At 47.7% G+C, this 15,349-nt stretch overlaps 3 protein-coding genes across 4 annotated transcripts; 2 read left to right on the forward strand and 1 right to left on the reverse strand.

Moving 5' to 3' along the window:
- Positions 1 to 506: 506 nt before the first annotated feature.
- Positions 507 to 9,542, forward strand: TAT (tyrosine aminotransferase). 2 transcript variants are annotated; one of them, XM_070952723.1, is made up of 13 exons: positions 507 to 1,497; positions 2,252 to 2,388; positions 3,834 to 4,084; positions 4,190 to 4,294; positions 4,620 to 4,687; positions 4,887 to 5,045; positions 5,737 to 5,875; positions 6,050 to 6,102; positions 6,313 to 6,465; positions 6,692 to 6,820; positions 8,018 to 8,101; positions 8,259 to 8,357; positions 8,980 to 9,542. In XM_070952723.1, exons 3-13 carry the CDS (start codon positions 3,850 to 3,852, stop codon positions 9,121 to 9,123), a joined length of 1,368 nt encoding a protein of 455 aa, XP_070808824.1. In that variant the 5' UTR covers positions 507 to 1,497; positions 2,252 to 2,388; positions 3,834 to 3,849; the 3' UTR covers positions 9,124 to 9,542. The 2 variants fall into 2 exon arrangements, with proteins under 2 accessions (XP_070808824.1, XP_070808823.1); XM_070952722.1 differs by lacking the exons at positions 507 to 1,497; positions 2,252 to 2,388 and having other exon boundaries at positions 2,407 to 4,084.
- Positions 9,543 to 12,770: 3,228 nt separating this feature from the next.
- On the forward strand, positions 12,771 to 13,922 carry CHST4 (carbohydrate sulfotransferase 4). The gene has a single exon (XM_070953017.1). It carries the CDS (start codon positions 12,771 to 12,773, stop codon positions 13,920 to 13,922), a length of 1,152 nt encoding a protein of 383 aa, XP_070809118.1.
- Positions 13,923 to 14,267: 345 nt separating this feature from the next.
- Positions 14,268 to 15,338, reverse strand: TERF2IP (TERF2 interacting protein). Its single transcript, XM_070952888.1, has 2 exons — positions 15,081 to 15,338; positions 14,268 to 14,873 (listed from the first exon to the last, which is right to left on the reverse strand). Exons 1-2 carry the CDS (start codon positions 15,135 to 15,137, stop codon positions 14,424 to 14,426), a joined length of 507 nt encoding a protein of 168 aa, XP_070808989.1. The 5' UTR covers positions 15,138 to 15,338; the 3' UTR covers positions 14,268 to 14,423.
- Positions 15,339 to 15,349: the final 11 nt, after the last annotated feature.

Below are 15,349 nucleotides of genomic sequence, written 5' to 3' on the forward strand. Positions count from 1 at the left end.
GTCAACAGAGGCCTCTGAAGTCTATTTGCTTAGCTCACTGGGGCTTCAAGGCCACAGAGGGGAAAAGGCCACAGACAACAGGCTGTGCAAGTGGATAGTAATAGAAAAGCACATGTCAAATGCCAGTGACAAAATGAGTCAATATTGACTTTGGCTTCAAAGAGGGATTTGGCGCAGGAGGAGATGGAGATGGAAGGGGCTTTCGCCTGCCTGCACTCCCTCCTTTCCTGTGACTCAGCCACTTGCTATGGAGAGTCTTCTGCTGTCCTGCTCCTCCTACCCAAGGCTTTGGGTGGGTGCCTGGAGCTGCTGATGGACACAAATAAGATTTCTATTAGTACAGCTTGATGGGTGGGCAAGAATGGGTGTGGGGGAGGCATTAAAGCAGCTAAGGAGGAATGAAATGTACTCATTAAGAAAGCAAGGATAAAAGATAGATAAGGCAGTGTTAGGTGTTGAGGAAGGCCACTACTTTGTTCCTTTACCATGACCTATGAAGTATTTCAATGAAGTCCAGCCACGTTTGGATCTGAAAGCAGAAATCTTCTTGGGATCTCCTTTTCCTTGCTGATTTGGGGTTGGGAAAGAGCAGGGACAAGGGAATCAGAATCATCTTGAAGATGGAACGTGGAGGGGCTGTTCTGATGATTGAAAACCCCAACACAGAAGGATTGTCCAAAGCAGGACAGGGATCCTTGCAGAAACCACCATATATGATGGGCTTTGTAATTGTTTAATAAGCAGATGGTATGGTTGGAAGGGAGGATGAATCAGGTAGAAATGAGGATTTTGCCTGTTGCCATCTCCACTTATTTCCCTCCTCTTGCCCCTACCACTTTGGGCCTGGGAACACAACTATTCACATTCAGGCAGGTCCTTGGTTCATCTCCCAGCTAAAGCAAAGGAGCTAGACTTTGGGGCAAGGTACATGTGTGGGATACAGCTGAAATAAGAGGGCTAGGTGCTACAAGGGGGTTGGGGAGCCTGTCATCTGTGTTCCTGCCACTGCTTGACACATGAGTCCTTGCAGAAGCAGCCTCAGAAACATGTGAATAATCTCATGTGCGTGTTGGAAGAATGAGCAAAGATGGCTGTATGAAGGCCTTGCTATCCCCTCCATTAAGCAGATTCAAGACTGAGCTGTTTTTTGGATGAGGTTGCGGACAGATCCTGGGATGGCCATGGGGGTGGGGAGGAGCATGGCTGCCTGTGAGGGTTGCAAGACCTTGTCTGCTGCAGTCTGAAATTGTGGAGGGAGACCTCCACAAGACTTGAGAAGGGCAGAGAAATAACAACTGTCCTTGGAGGTTGGTGGAGCACTGAGCAAAATCTGCCAGAGGTGGAATGGGAAGACCTGAAGGGGGAGGACAGACATTAATGGGGCAACCCGCCAACCCTCCCTTTCTTTTCTTTATTCTTCAGTGTTGGATTCTTTTGATGACCTGGAGACTCTGGCACATATTTATCCTCAGTGTCTACCAAGATTCACGAAAGAAGGTACTTTAGAGGAAAGTAGACAGAGTCCTTCTCTTGCCTGTCAATACAGCTGCTCTCTATGTAAAGTGCCAGGATTCAGAGAAGGATCAAACTCAGCCACTGACTTCTTGTGGATTTCCTCTGTCCCAAAGAAAGCAGAATTCTGGAGAAATATGAAATCCCTTTCCTCTTTAGGTATTGGTAAAGTGGATTACTGATGGTTGGAGGAGGGGGCAGATCTGTTGTTGGTGTGTGACGCCTTCCCATTCCCAGCTGGTGCTTAGAGCATTTGGGATCAATTATTGTGTTTTGCAACGTGGAGCTGATGAGGTGGGCCTCATGGATTGCATCAGGCTGCCTTAAATGCCAGGCAAAGCATTGGATCATGCCTGAAGTTAACTCTTTGGGTTTCACTCCCATCTTCGCATCATGTAGTCTCTTTGGTTAGATTCTGAAGGTGTCCATTCTTTAACCCATGGGGGTTACATTGGGCTGGTGGCTTTTCCTGACCCTGGGAGAAGATGGATCTCAGGTGTCAGGTAGGCCAAGAAGAATTCTACCCATATTGGATGGTTGGCTCTGGAAGGGGAGCAATGTGGTTCCAGCAGACAGTTTTGGCCCTTGTCTGAAAGAGTTAACATGCAGCCCGTGTTTGTTCCAGATGTTTGGAGCCAGATGGAATCAGAGTTGGGGGTGTCCCTGGGTAGAAAGTACAGCCCTCCACATCAGCCAATAGCTGGAGGACTCCAGGCTGACACCCTGCTCTTGACTCTAGGCGGCTGCAGGCTTGCCATGCATAAAAGGACTTGTGTTCTAGCACTCTGGTTCTGCCTTGGGTTCAACCACATTGAAAGCTCCTCTGCTCATCTTCACCATCACACTGAGCTGTAGCCACATCTTTGGGTGTCTCAGGTAAGTCACCAACACCTGGGGTTCCTGAACCAAGAGGCACTACAAGTAACAATAGAGGAGTATCTTTGTAGCTCAGGGTTGAAATGAGGGGTCCTTAGTGCTCTTTGAGCTTGGTTGTTTTCTTGCAGATGTTTCATTAGCCAAACTAGGTAACATCATTAGTGCTAGCACTGAAAAGTAACAGGTTCAGAGACACCAGTGACCCCCTCTACAAATAAGTTTAACCAAGGGTCATTTCAAAATTCGAGCAGCATTTGGTGCTCGCTGAACTCTTCCTAACCGTGCCCTCTCTAATGAAGACTGTTGTGCATGACCTGGCCTTGTACAGGCACAATGCCGGAGAACCCCAAAAGGAGAACAAATGAACAAGAGGACACTGGACAGTGCCAGGACCAAGGAGCTGACCTATAGTTTCCTGTCTGACTGGCAGCTCCAAATGGAGTACAATCTGAGAATACTGGATGGTTTAATATGCCACAATTACTCTTTGGGTAATCGTTTCCTCAGTCAAACTTTTGCAGTTTGTTAGGAAGATTTTGCCAATATTCAATTCAGATGTGCCTTCTTGTAACTTGTCTCCATTATTCTGTATTTGTCCTCTAGAACAAGAGAGAAAAGGTCTTGACCTTCTTCTGAATTCATTCTTTTGTAAATTGGGGTGGGGGCTCTTATATTGCTCCTCTCCATCTTGTCTCGGGGTTAAACATACTTAGGTCCTTTATGTTCTGTTTTTCTATTCCCTGGTCACTCTTTTGTCCTCGGAACTGATTTCAATTTCCCTGAAACCTCTTCCCATTGCAACTGGGACTGAAGGCAGGGTGTAACTTACACAACTGAAGTGAAGTGGAACAATTCCTGCTGACACTTTGAAAACTGTAGGATGCAACCTAAAACATTTTTGCCCACAGCTGATACATACTCCCTTTGCATAAGAATATGGAAATGTTCTGTGGTTTTTCATTTATATCTTGATATTGTGTGATCTCATTCTAACAGATGGAAGAACAAATTGGTTTCAGGTGCTTTATCAAATTTTTTGTAATGGGTTTTTATCTCCTGGGTTTGGGAGGAGAGCAGCTGGATATGTTGCTTTCCTGACAGCCTTCAGAATGTGAACTTGGATCATCCTGTGCACAAAGGGCCAGCTTTTCACAGGCCAAAGTTCATACTCCCAGAGTGAGTGAGGAGGGGAAGGAGCAGGAAAGGTTCAAGGATAGTTCTGCTGTGCTGCAACACCTTTCTCTCCTTGGTTGTGTTGTGGCTGCTAAACTGGTACCTGTACAGGACATAAGAGGAAGACTCTTACGTAGCAATTTACGTGCCACCCCGCCCCCACCCTCATCCCTCTGCTGCCGGGATCGATCACCTTGTAGGTTTCGGTAGTCAATGGCAGGCACAGGGACAGCTTTGGGGTTGGCATCAGCCTTGTTCTGTGTCCCCTGCAGGCTCTCCCTTCCCGAGATGGACTCCTGCCTGATCCAGGTGAACAACAACACCGCCCTGTCCTCTGTCCTAGATGTCCATGTCAACCTCAATGGAAAAAGCCCTTCTTTGCCCAAGGGAAAAGGCCGCAAGCCCCACTGGGCGGTCAGGGCTTCAGAAATGTCTAGAAGAACTTTCAATCCCATTCGAGCCATTGTGGATGCCATGAAAGTGGAGCCCAACCCCAGGAAAGCTCTGATATCTTTGTCCATAGGTGAGTAGGTGGCTCTGGCTGGTCCAGAGAGATTCTGACCTTCACCCTTTTCAATACAGTCCAGCTACTGACAACCTAGGCGCCTCACCCTCTACTTTTCTACAGGAGATCCAACTGTCTTTGGAAACCTTCCTACAGATGATGAAGTTACACGGGCCATGAAAGAAGCACTGGACTCTGGAAAATACAATGGCTATGCCCCATCTGTGGGTGAGTCTTTGGGCTCTGTGGAAAAATCCAAGGCAAGGCGGCAGCGGCGGGTGGAGCACTAACAGACAGTGGCCTTGAGATCCCATAGAAAGCCTTTTTGACCCTGATAGGGAACTGGGTCAAAGGGGAAGGCCTCTGCTACATGAGCTGAAAGTCCAAGAGTATCTTATTAAGGGAATCCTTGGCAAAAGGGTGGGGGAGGGCACTAAATAACATTCTGTGCAGGCTTCTAAGACTGGAATTCAGAAAGTTTCCATTTTATAAGTCTTTTTAATTCAGCCATAGCACTGAACACTCAGTTCATCTCACCTCCCACCCATTATAGGTTACCTGTCCTGTCGAGAAGTGGTTGCAAGCTACTACAATTGTCCAGAAGCACCTCTGAAAGCCCAGGTAACAACACTGATATGTTGAGAAAGAGTAAGAACATTTTTGGGGAAAGAGGCTTGCGTTTTGACACCCCACCTAATTTTAAACGTGCAATAATCATTTAAAGTTCCAGGGGCTCTGATCTTCATGTGGGTCTGTTGAACTGAAAGCCATGAAGTGCCCATTCGACTCACAGCTCCCTCCCTCCCTCCCTTCTTTCCAGGATGTAATCCTGACCAGTGGCTGCAGTCAGGCCATTGAATTAGCTTTAGCAGTCCTTGCTAATCCTGGACAGAACATCCTGGTGCCACGCCCTGGCTTCTCCCTCTACAAAACCTTGGCTCACTCTATGGGAATCGAAGTCAAGTTCTACAATCTCTTGGTAAGCTGGATCTAGATATGGGGACCCTCACCCTTCTCCCAAAAGTGAAACAGAACCAAGGTTCAAGACTTGGAGAAGTGGCTTTGATGGAGGAATCTCAAAGAGAGCTGGAACCATTGCAATATTAGTGGTCAAAACCAAAGCCATATTTAGGGTGTGCAAAAGAATAGCTAGAAGCCTCTGCGATAGCAGATTGGATGTACCAAACCAATTGTTGGAGAAGAGAGAGGCTTTGCAGGAATTAGAAAAAAATCCCTTTTTGCACAATTCTCAGAGAAAGAGGCAAGTTAGAAATAACTATGATCAAAAACGAAGTTATTCTTACCTTAGATCAACATTGTTTATTCCTGGATGTGTGATATAATGTTTATAACCAATGTGTTAAATTGCTTACTTGGAAACTTTTATCTTTTCTTCCAAGACAACATCTTGCAGCTACTGATCAATAAAACTTAATAGCACTCTTCAGCTCTTGATTATATGAGCTGTAAATTGGGATCAGGAAAGAAAGCTTTCCTTATACAATGCCTCAGTTTCTTGGCTGGCCACCAGTCCCTCTTGCCCTCCCCTTTACCTGCCTATCACTTCTGACTCAGGCAGGGAGCAAAGGCCCCATAGCCAGAGTGAAGATGGTTGTTATTTGATTTCAGGCTTCCTCACTCTCTTCATCTTCCTTTCCATTTTGCATCAGCCAGAAAAGTCCTGGGAAATTGACCTGAAGCAAATGGAATCTCTGGTGGACAACAGGACAGCTTGTCTGATTGTGAACAACCCATCCAATCCCTGTGGCTCTGTTTTCAGCAGAAGTCACCTTCAGAAGATTCTGACGGGTAATTCTTCCGACCAGCTTTGAAATGCCTCATGCATGTGTTCCTGTGCTAAACTCTGTGCTGCTTTGCATGGGATAAAAGGAATCACAAAAGGCTCCAGGCTATGGAGCCCATCCAAGTTGTGGGCACCCAGTCACTCTCTGAATGTCTGTCTTCCTTCCTTCTGTTGCCCAGTGGCCTCTAGGCAGTGTGTCCCCATTTTGGCTGATGAGATCTATGCAGAAATGGTGAGTGAGGAGCACCGTTTGTCTGTCTAGAGGAATAGAGAGATGGTGGGACAGGGGTGGGGGAGAAGAAGGGGGCTGGAATAACATGACAATGGCAGAGGGTAGCCTTCAAGAGAAGCCTGCTTTTGTGTCCGAAACTGAGTATGGGACTCCATTCTCCGAGTCTTGACCAGCCACTAAACGGGATTCCTCCAACTCTTCCACACTCAGGTGTTTGAAGACTGCAAATATGAATCCCTTGCAAAGCTTAGCACTAATGTCCCGATCCTGTCCTGTGGAGGCCTTGCCAAGAGATGGTTGGTCCCCGGCTGGAGGATGGGATGGATTCTGATCCACGACCGCCGGGACATCTTTGGAGAGGAGGTAGAGAAATACACACTTGGCTGCTGGGGGGAGGAGGAAGGAGGAAGGAGGAAGAGCTGGCCCTCTTGGTTCCATTCCAACCATTCCTTGTAATGTTTATGCCTGCTTCATGTGCTGCCCCTCTTCATGCTGGGCAAGCGAGCGTGGAAAACCTGGTGGGCAGGGGACTGACCTATAGGCAGGAATCTGATGCTTCCCTCCTCCTCCTTTTCTGTGTGCCTTAAAGATCAGGGAAGGCCTTCTGAGGCTGAGCCAAAGGATTTTGGGGCCCTGCACAGCCGTCCAGGGAGCTCTTGGGCATATCTTCCATCGCACATCCTCTGAATTCTATCACAACACTCTCAGCTTCCTCAAGGTAGGCCTCAACTGTTTCTAAGAACACATTGCAATAGAGGTAACAGTAACAGTATCATCATTGGAAGGGACCTTGCAGGCAATCTAGTCCGACCCCCTGCTCACACAAGAGACCTATACTATACTAGACCCTGCTGACCTTTCTGATTGACAGGCTCAGCATCTTAGCCACTGAGCCAGCAGTGCTTGTACTTTCAGAAAGAAGCCAAGGCAGACACAGTTCCTACTAGGCTGAATGGGTCAGTTTTGATGGGGAGGTTAATAAACTCAGTCTCAAGGGCATTAAATTTAATCTCAAACAGGTCCAGTCATGCATTGGCTAAAGTCAAGTGCACTCAGTCATTTTTGTTGTGAGAACATGTAGATCTGGACAGTTGACCTGTTTTCCGACTTTGTTCTCTAAGGAAAATAGCAAGACAAAGAACAGGGAAAAGCCAAGCTCACACATTCAGAGCTTGCTGTCAACACCTGCAGCAGAGCATGCTTCCGAAACACAGGTGTAGCACATTTTCTTTTCTTTTTGTGATTGAAATAAAAAAGACAGTGAAAGCCAAGTCCGTCCTGTCTCACTGCCCTGAACTTGGCAGCTATTCCTTTCTGCACAGCAGGTGACCCGCTATGGGAGATGAACACTGGTCTTTTCAATGTGCTTTGCTATTTCTTTCTGTAATATTAGCGCTAAGGTTTAAAAACGGGCATTAATATATTTCTGCAAAGATACTGAACTGGGAGAATATTTTGTTTTGTTTTTCACCAGTTTGAAAACAAACTGCTACTAAGGTGGTTTCAAGAAAAGATTCCTTTAATTGGGAAATCTGGACACTAGGACACTTTCTATTACTAGAAAAGATAAGAGATAAATGGGGCTACAAAAGTGAGCAAACAGATTGCCTGAAGCTCTGTGGGGATGTGAAGGGTTGTGCGACAGATGGGGAAAGGGGCTGTGGAAAGGGGCCAGAAGCCTCTTTCTTGCTGTCGTTCACATCCCTAACACAACTGAGCAGGACCCAGCTGTGGTCACATTACATCTGTTGCAAGCAGAGATTCCATATTTCACCCTTCTGGTAGTCCAGCTAATTTTTGAGGTAAGACATGTTTAATCGCTCACTGTCCTCTTTGGTGGGCCTGGCCAGTTGTGTGAATGAGGAGGACCAAGTTTTCCTTCTCTGTGATTTGACTTCCTATTTGCTCTTTCCAGTCCAATGCTGCCCTTTGCTATGCTGCCCTCTCCAGGGTCTGTGGGCTGAAACCGGTCCGGCCCCAGGGAGCCATGTACCTGATGGTGAGCTACCTGCATTTGGGGAGAGGTGTCGAGGGAAAAGCTGTTGGTATGGAAGGCACTTTCTTTCCTTCCCCAAAGACACCCCAGCAAGGGCTGTTTCTTGGGGGAGAAGGGAGGATCTTTGGCTGTGACCGGTTTTCTACCCCTTTGGCTCTAGGTGGGGATCGAGATGGAGCATTTCCCAGACTTTGAGAACGATGTGGAGTTCACAGAGAGGCTCATTGCAGAGCAGTCAGTCTTCTGTCTACCTGCCACGGTGAGATTATTTCTCCATGGGAAGACTGTGAGTGCTGGGACGGTTATGATGGAAATTCTCGGCCTGGCTTCAGCTCTCCTCTCAGCTGCTTCTCTTTTCCCTAGTTGTTCTTTTTGCTGACAGAGGCCCCAGTTTCACATTCATGGAGGCTGGTATGAGAGGTGCTGCAGTATCTTCTTCTGGCTAAATCCTTGGCTGGGCTAGCCTGGAGACTGCCATGTTCCTTGCTGCACTGTCTCTTCTCTCCACTGGATTTTCATATTAAAAATAAATGGGTTGGAGCCCTTCCCTCTGCAGCTATGTCTGCAGCTTGTCATCCTGGTAGCAACCTTGGAGGCTATGGGAGATGAAACAGGAACAAGCTTTTCATTCTTAAAAAGAAGGAAAACTGTATCTGGCCTTGAACATGGGGCCAAGGGGGAATAAGCACAGTGGAATTTGTAAAAAAAAAAAAGAAGCTGTGTCTACTGGCTATCCTCCTGTCCCTGCTTTCCTTTAAAAAGCCCAGTTGTAGCAGCAATGGGACTGATTTACAGGGCATTAACCCCAGTGCTCTGCTTGGGAAGCTGGGAAGGCCCCAAGAGAGTCCAGTGGCTAATGGCTCAGCTGTCTCTCCTGGCAGTGTTTTGAGTACCCCAATTTCTTCCGTGTGGTGATCACCGTGCCTGAGGAGATGATGATGGAGGCTTGCCAGCGTATCCGCTACTTCTGTGAGAAGCACTATCAAGGGGGAGAAGGGACCCAGGATCTGGAATGTGACAAGTAGGCCTGAGCACGTGCACCTGACATTCTACTCCACCTGCTCTGAGTTTGCTCCCTGAGCAGCCTGACTCGGCACCATCATTCTTGTTCTGGACTCTGAACTGCTAGGGCCTGTTTAGAAGTAGGCTGTCAGTGACACTCCTTCCTGCCCAGCGGGCTCAAGAAACTTCTGCAGCAGCCCTGGGCATGCTTGACAGCTTTCAATCACCAGCTGAATGATTTCTAGAGTCTACGGGAAGCTGCGAGAAGGAACCTGCGTGCCAGCCGCAAGCCAGAGCAGAAAATACCCAACCCTTCCACAGAAAGAAAGAAACCTCATCTCTCCCCCACCCCAAAGTACACCTGCAATCTGTTTTCTTGTACACGGATTTGAAGTTTATAAGTTATTGTATTTTTTGTATGAATAAATGCATGTTAAATGTCTGACTGTGTGCAAAAGCTATGCAAGTTCATCTTGCAGCAGGAAAGATGTATTCCTTGGGCCAGAAGCGGAAAGTGGCACAATTCTTGCAGGTTTCACTTGTTTAAAGCACTCAAGGACAGATCTGTCCATTTGTGATTCTCTTGGTTGACTTGTTAAACCAAAAGTCAGCTTTCACCATTTCACTGGCAAACTCAAAAAAAGGGGAGGGTGGGGTGGAGTGGATGGGACTGGAGGGTAGCTCCCAGGGACTAGAGGAAAGAGACTACTGCTGCTACAGTGCACAGCAACTAACTAGATATATGTTTGCCTGGGAGGAAATTAGGAGCTGGAAGCCACTGGGACAAACTTGCTTGAACTGTCAGGAGCCAGAAACTATGTTTTATGCACAGCAGATATGCATAAATTGGGGCAGGTGGGTGGGTGGCTACCTTCCTGTTGGGTTGTGTGCAGATAGATTATATCATTTTGGCCCCTTCTTGGACTGAAATTGGGTTGTGCGGATTGATCCTAAGTCACTCACCTTCATTTAGCCTGGCAATGTACCTCATTCCAGTCCTGTTGATATTGGAAAAAACACCTATGTTGATTTAGAAAAATGATTTCTTCATATGCTGCAAAAGTTGCTTTCAATAGGGTCAGCAGCTTGAAATTTATAAAAGAGCCAACTAAGAGGATTGCTGTAAAAATCTTCTAATATGCAAGCTAAAAATAAAAAACAATTTATAATATGATCATAAACATTTTGAACATTCAATCATTATTCTTACCTTTCCTATCTCTGAACTCAAAAGCGAGATGCCGCTTTCTGCCATTATTGTCAGAGTGCTGGCTTGCTTGTCTCTGTGTAGCTACCAAATGACCTAGTCCTAGTCCTTCCAAGTTGTTGCCCTGTAACCTCTCCCATCAGGAGCTCCTGGAGGGATTTTTTTTCTGGAATGTTTTCCAACAGCTCACAGCTGAATCAGACCATTTTTAGCACCTCCTGCAAGCCAAATTGGTCCATGTTCTGATCTATTTCTGGAAAGTTAATCATGCTGTTTGTCAGGCATTGGTGAACTTTTTACATTACAAGTTCTGCTTGCTTAGGTCAAATAAATGAAGCCATCTGATCCTGATGTCAGGTGTGGCTTGGTGGGTATGGCAAGGGAAGGATATTGCAAAATCTCCATTCCCCCCCCCACTCTGGGGGAAGGATACTGCAAAATCCCCATTCCCTCCCCACTCTGGGACCAGCCAGAGATGGTATTTGCTGGTTCTCCAAACTACTCAAAATTTCCGCTACTGGTTCTCCAGAACCTGTCAGAACCTGCTGGATTTCACCCCTGGGTCAACCTGTTCTCCAAAGCACCTGAAGGCAGAACAAGAAGCAATGGATGGAAACAAATCAAGGAGAGAGCCAACCTGGAACTAAGGAGAAATTTCTTGACAGAACAATTAATCAGTGGAACGATTTGCCTCCAGACTGGAGGTTTTTAAGAAGAAATTGGACAACCATTTGTGTGAAATAGTATAGGGTTTCCTGCTTGAGCAGGGTTTGGACTAGAAGACCCTTCCAACTCCATTGTTCCACTAGAGCTAGGGAAGAAGGGAGGGAAGAGGAGAATGTGGAAAAGCCAACACTTGGCCAAAGGCATGCTGCTTGGAAATCATTTGCAACTAACTTTCCTGCCCCCTTTACTCTTCTGGCACATGAATAACCGTGCCCAGGATAGCTAGAATGTATGGGATCATCTCCTCTGCCAACAGAGGAAATGGCTTCACTTTTTCCCATCAGTATGATCACCTGTTGGCTGTTTTTCTTCCCTTTCCTTGGACCTCCTGGTTATGGCAAGACAGATTCCTATGCAGAGCCATGTGGCAAGGGCCCTTCTGTTTCCTTCAAGTATCATTGTGCCCTGGCTCGTGGGCAGAATCTCAGGTCTGGACTAAGTGAGGCTGTTTCCTTCCCTGCCACTTAGGGCACCTGGGAAGAGAGGCAGGTATTTTACCAATCAGTCGTCCTTCAGAGTTGTGTCCTTGGCCCTGGCATGGCCCAAACTTTGATTTACAATGCATTCAGCCTGCATCTTTGCCTAAACCTGGCATTCAGTAAACCTGCTGTGTCCATTTGTTCTGCAGATATAGCATGAGCAGGATGAAAGAGAGCCTGGCTTGCATTCCATTAATTGTCCTCAGTTCTACATGTGGGAAGGGAAGCGTAAAGCACCCTTCCTAGACTTTAATTTTGGGCCACCCTCCTCAGGCATTTGTAAGGACATCCCTATTTCTTCTAGCACCTATTGTTTCTGTCCTGTAGAGGATGGCCTGGCCTAATGAGGCTCCCTCCCCATTACTTCTCCTCCCCATTGTAATCTGACTTTCCTTTTGGAGTCTTTTCCTCCCAGCAGCTCCTTCCCGAAGCAGTGTATATTGAATCCCAGCTGGCAGGCAGTGCGTGCTGCCCCTGCTCTGGCAAGGGACAATTTTTTTTCCTAGCTGGCTGCAGCCAATGAAAATGTTGTGAGCTCCTTTCAATTCCCAGAGGCTCAAGAGGTAAGTGAGACAAGTGATAATTAGGAAATGTATAGTCTGGAAGCTGAAGACCATGCTGCACATGGGAAAGTGGGCCCTAAACAGAGGTGTGAGATGCAACTGGTTTCTGTTGAATGAAAATAGCAGAGGCCAGATTGAATTATGACCCTTGCAAAATTAACAAGTGTCAGATGATAATTGTGTTTACAGCAGCCACATTCTGCTTCATTGGCCAAGCCAATGAACTACCAGCTGTCCACACTCAGCCTGGACTGTGGCCAGCAGTAGAATAAAAATTGGGTTGTTACACTGAAGAGTTGGAAACTGCCATCTTACAATTTTATGGAGATTTCCAAAAATCAATTGGATCTCTTATGAGATCCTATGAACCGCATATCAAGATTTGCCTTGTCACATAAATTCTACAACTAGTGTTGTGAGAACTGTAATATTCTGATCACTCTTGGACTTCCTCTGCCTGGGAAAAAGGTGGGAAAGTGGGTACTAGGCCTATTTCTACAGGACAGGGATTCTCAAGTTGAATAATTTTTTTTTAGGTGTGATGAGCAGAACAACACGCAATATTCCAAGTATGATTGTACAGTTTACAGGACAGTTACTGCAAGCAACTAATAGCAGCAGCTATTAAGATAACAAGGAAACATAGTTTAGCATTTTGACAGTTGTCTGTCTTCTGCTCTCACTTCCAGGCAGCCATGTTGAAGCTGAACAAGACTGACATCCTGGTGATTTTAGCAATCCAGGTAGCAGTTCTCCTCTGTTTCATTTTTCACCTTCAGCACACTCCCCAGGAAAAGGTGATTCAGAAGCATATCCTCATCCTCTCCTCTTGGAGGTCTGGATCATCCTTTGTAGGGCAGCTCTTCAGTCAGCACCCCAGTGTTTTCTACCTGATGGAGCCAGCCTGGCATGTGTGGGCAACTATGTACCAAGGCAGCGCCAAGGTCTTGCACATGGCAGTGCGGGACCTTATTCGCTCAGTCTTCAAGTGTGACATGTCCGTCTTTGATGCCTATATGAATGAGCACAGGAATAAGTCTGCGCTCTTTCAGTGGGAGACCAGCCGGGCTTTGTGTTCCCCCCCTGCATGTGACCTTTTCCAGCGCAGTGACATAATTTCTAAACACTCCTGCAAGATACTCTGTGGAAATTACCCATTCAGCAAAGTGGAAGAGGCTTGTAAGACATACAGCCATGTTGTCTTAAAGGAAGTCCGTTTCTTCAACATCAAGGTGCTTTATCCTCTCCTCACTGACCCCTCCCTGGACCTCAGAGTCATCCACCTGGTCCGTGATCCCAGGGCTGTTTTCCATTCCCGTGAGAACGTAGCAAATGAACTTGCCCGTGACACAAAGATTGTGGTGGGGCATAATAATATGAAGGACATGAAGCCCTATGCTGCCATGAAGGCAATTTGCAAAAGCCACATTGACATATACACTGAGGTCAAGCAGCCCCTGAAAGATCGCTACATCTTGGTGCGCTACGAGGATATCGTTAAGGCTCCCTTGTCAAGAGCTGCTCAGCTGTATCAGTTTGCAGGGCTTCCCTTCCTTCCCAGTCTTCAGTCCTGGGTGCAGCACATCACACATGGCCAAGGCCTCGGTACCAAGGTCTTTGACACTGATGCCAGAGATGCAATGAATGTGTCACAGGCTTGGAGAAAGACTCTTTCTTATCTCCAAACAGCAATGTTACAAAATATCTGCAAGGAAGCTATGAAACGTTTGGGTTACCGGCCTGCTAGATCTGAGGATGAACAAAAGAACATGGCATTTGACCTCTTGGCCAAGTTGAATATAAATACTGCCTGTCCAGCTTCCAGCAGTTCAAAGCATCACAACTAGACTGCCCCAGGAAGCTGCAGCCTGTGTAGATGGATCCCAACATGAAAGGATGGGGGATCACCTGGCATTTGTCCTGCAAGCAATGCTGGAGTCGCTGACAAGGAAGTAAAAGCACCCCAAAACCTCTATTTACTTGTCCCATCAGTTCACAATCTGCACAATCTACTATCTGATTGGCAGCTGGAATGCTTCCCATGGCCACAAATCTGTTCTCTTGACCTGGTTTCAGGCCCAGGTTCATTGTAGATAACACAGTCTGTACTTATTTTTTTAAAAATATAGCTTACTGCCTAATATTCAAAATAGTTTTGTCAATTAACTGAGAAACATGGCTGTAACAGAATATATAAGACAGTTTTGTAAAATTTTATTGTCAGATCCACATTGACCATTCAAGAACAACTGCCATCCTAATTAACAGTAAACAGCTTACTATGGAAATAAAAATTGCAAAAAAAAAAAAAAAAGGCAATTGTCCTACTGCAGCAGCTTTGGTGATTTTCACTCCTGGCACAAACTTCTCCTGAACAGCTCTCGTTTATTTACATTTCCTACTCCATATTTTGTTTCTAAGTTATTCCTGGTTCCCTCTCCGCCTTTCAGCAAGTCCTCATCGTCCTGTCTGTTCCAAAGAGGTCGCCCGTCCGGACGGCGCCCGGTCCGCAGGTAGCTGGCCACGGCGGCCACTTCTCCGCTGTTCTTCAGAAAAGCCTGAGTGACCGTGGCCAGGTCCACGCCGAACTCCCCCATCAAGCGCTCCATGTCCTTGACTGCTAGGGCCACGGGGGCAGCTGGGGAGCCCTCCGGCTCCGGGGACCGGCAGCTGGCGGCCACGGCACCGGCTGCACCGATCTCCACCGTCATCGGGGCGTCCGGGGGCGCCCGCCTTCCTCTCGAAGTGCCAAGGCCCGGGGAGGCGGGCTCTGCCCAGCCGGGTTGCTCGCCGTCTTCCTGGAAGGGAAGAAATTCAGAATGCGGCCGTCAAACGTTGAGACGTCCGAAGTCGCAGCCCGGGGAAGGGGCGGGCAGCAGAAAACGGGATTCAGAAGTCGCAGTTCCCCTCCAGTTTTACTTCCTGGCCTACCCAAGGCACCCTTGGCCGGCCAGGCAGCCTCGACGGCCCCTTTCCGCCGCCTCCACGCACGGGGCCCGAACTACCTGCTCGAATTCCCGGTTGGCTTGCCGGAAGAGCGCGGGCACCCTCGACACCTCCATCGGCGTTCTCCCGCAGGCAGGCAGGCCCCTCCAGCTGGAGGGAAGGGCCGCTTCCCGGTTGCTGCGGGCACTTCCTTGGCGGGCGCCGGCGGGCAAAGGAAGCCGCCGCAGCTCCGCCCGGACCCTCGCCGCGCTCTTGGCGCACGTCGCCCTCCGACCGGAGGGGTCGCCCCGCTGGCCGTAGCGCTGCGGGTGAACACCCCACCCCACCG

Source organism: Pituophis catenifer, unplaced genomic scaffold, assembly GCF_029215685.1.
Source record: "Pituophis catenifer annectens isolate HBS135680 unplaced genomic scaffold, rPitCat1.0.hap2 SCAF_13, whole genome shotgun sequence".
Lineage (NCBI taxonomy): Eukaryota > Metazoa > Chordata > Lepidosauria > Squamata > Colubridae > Pituophis > Pituophis catenifer.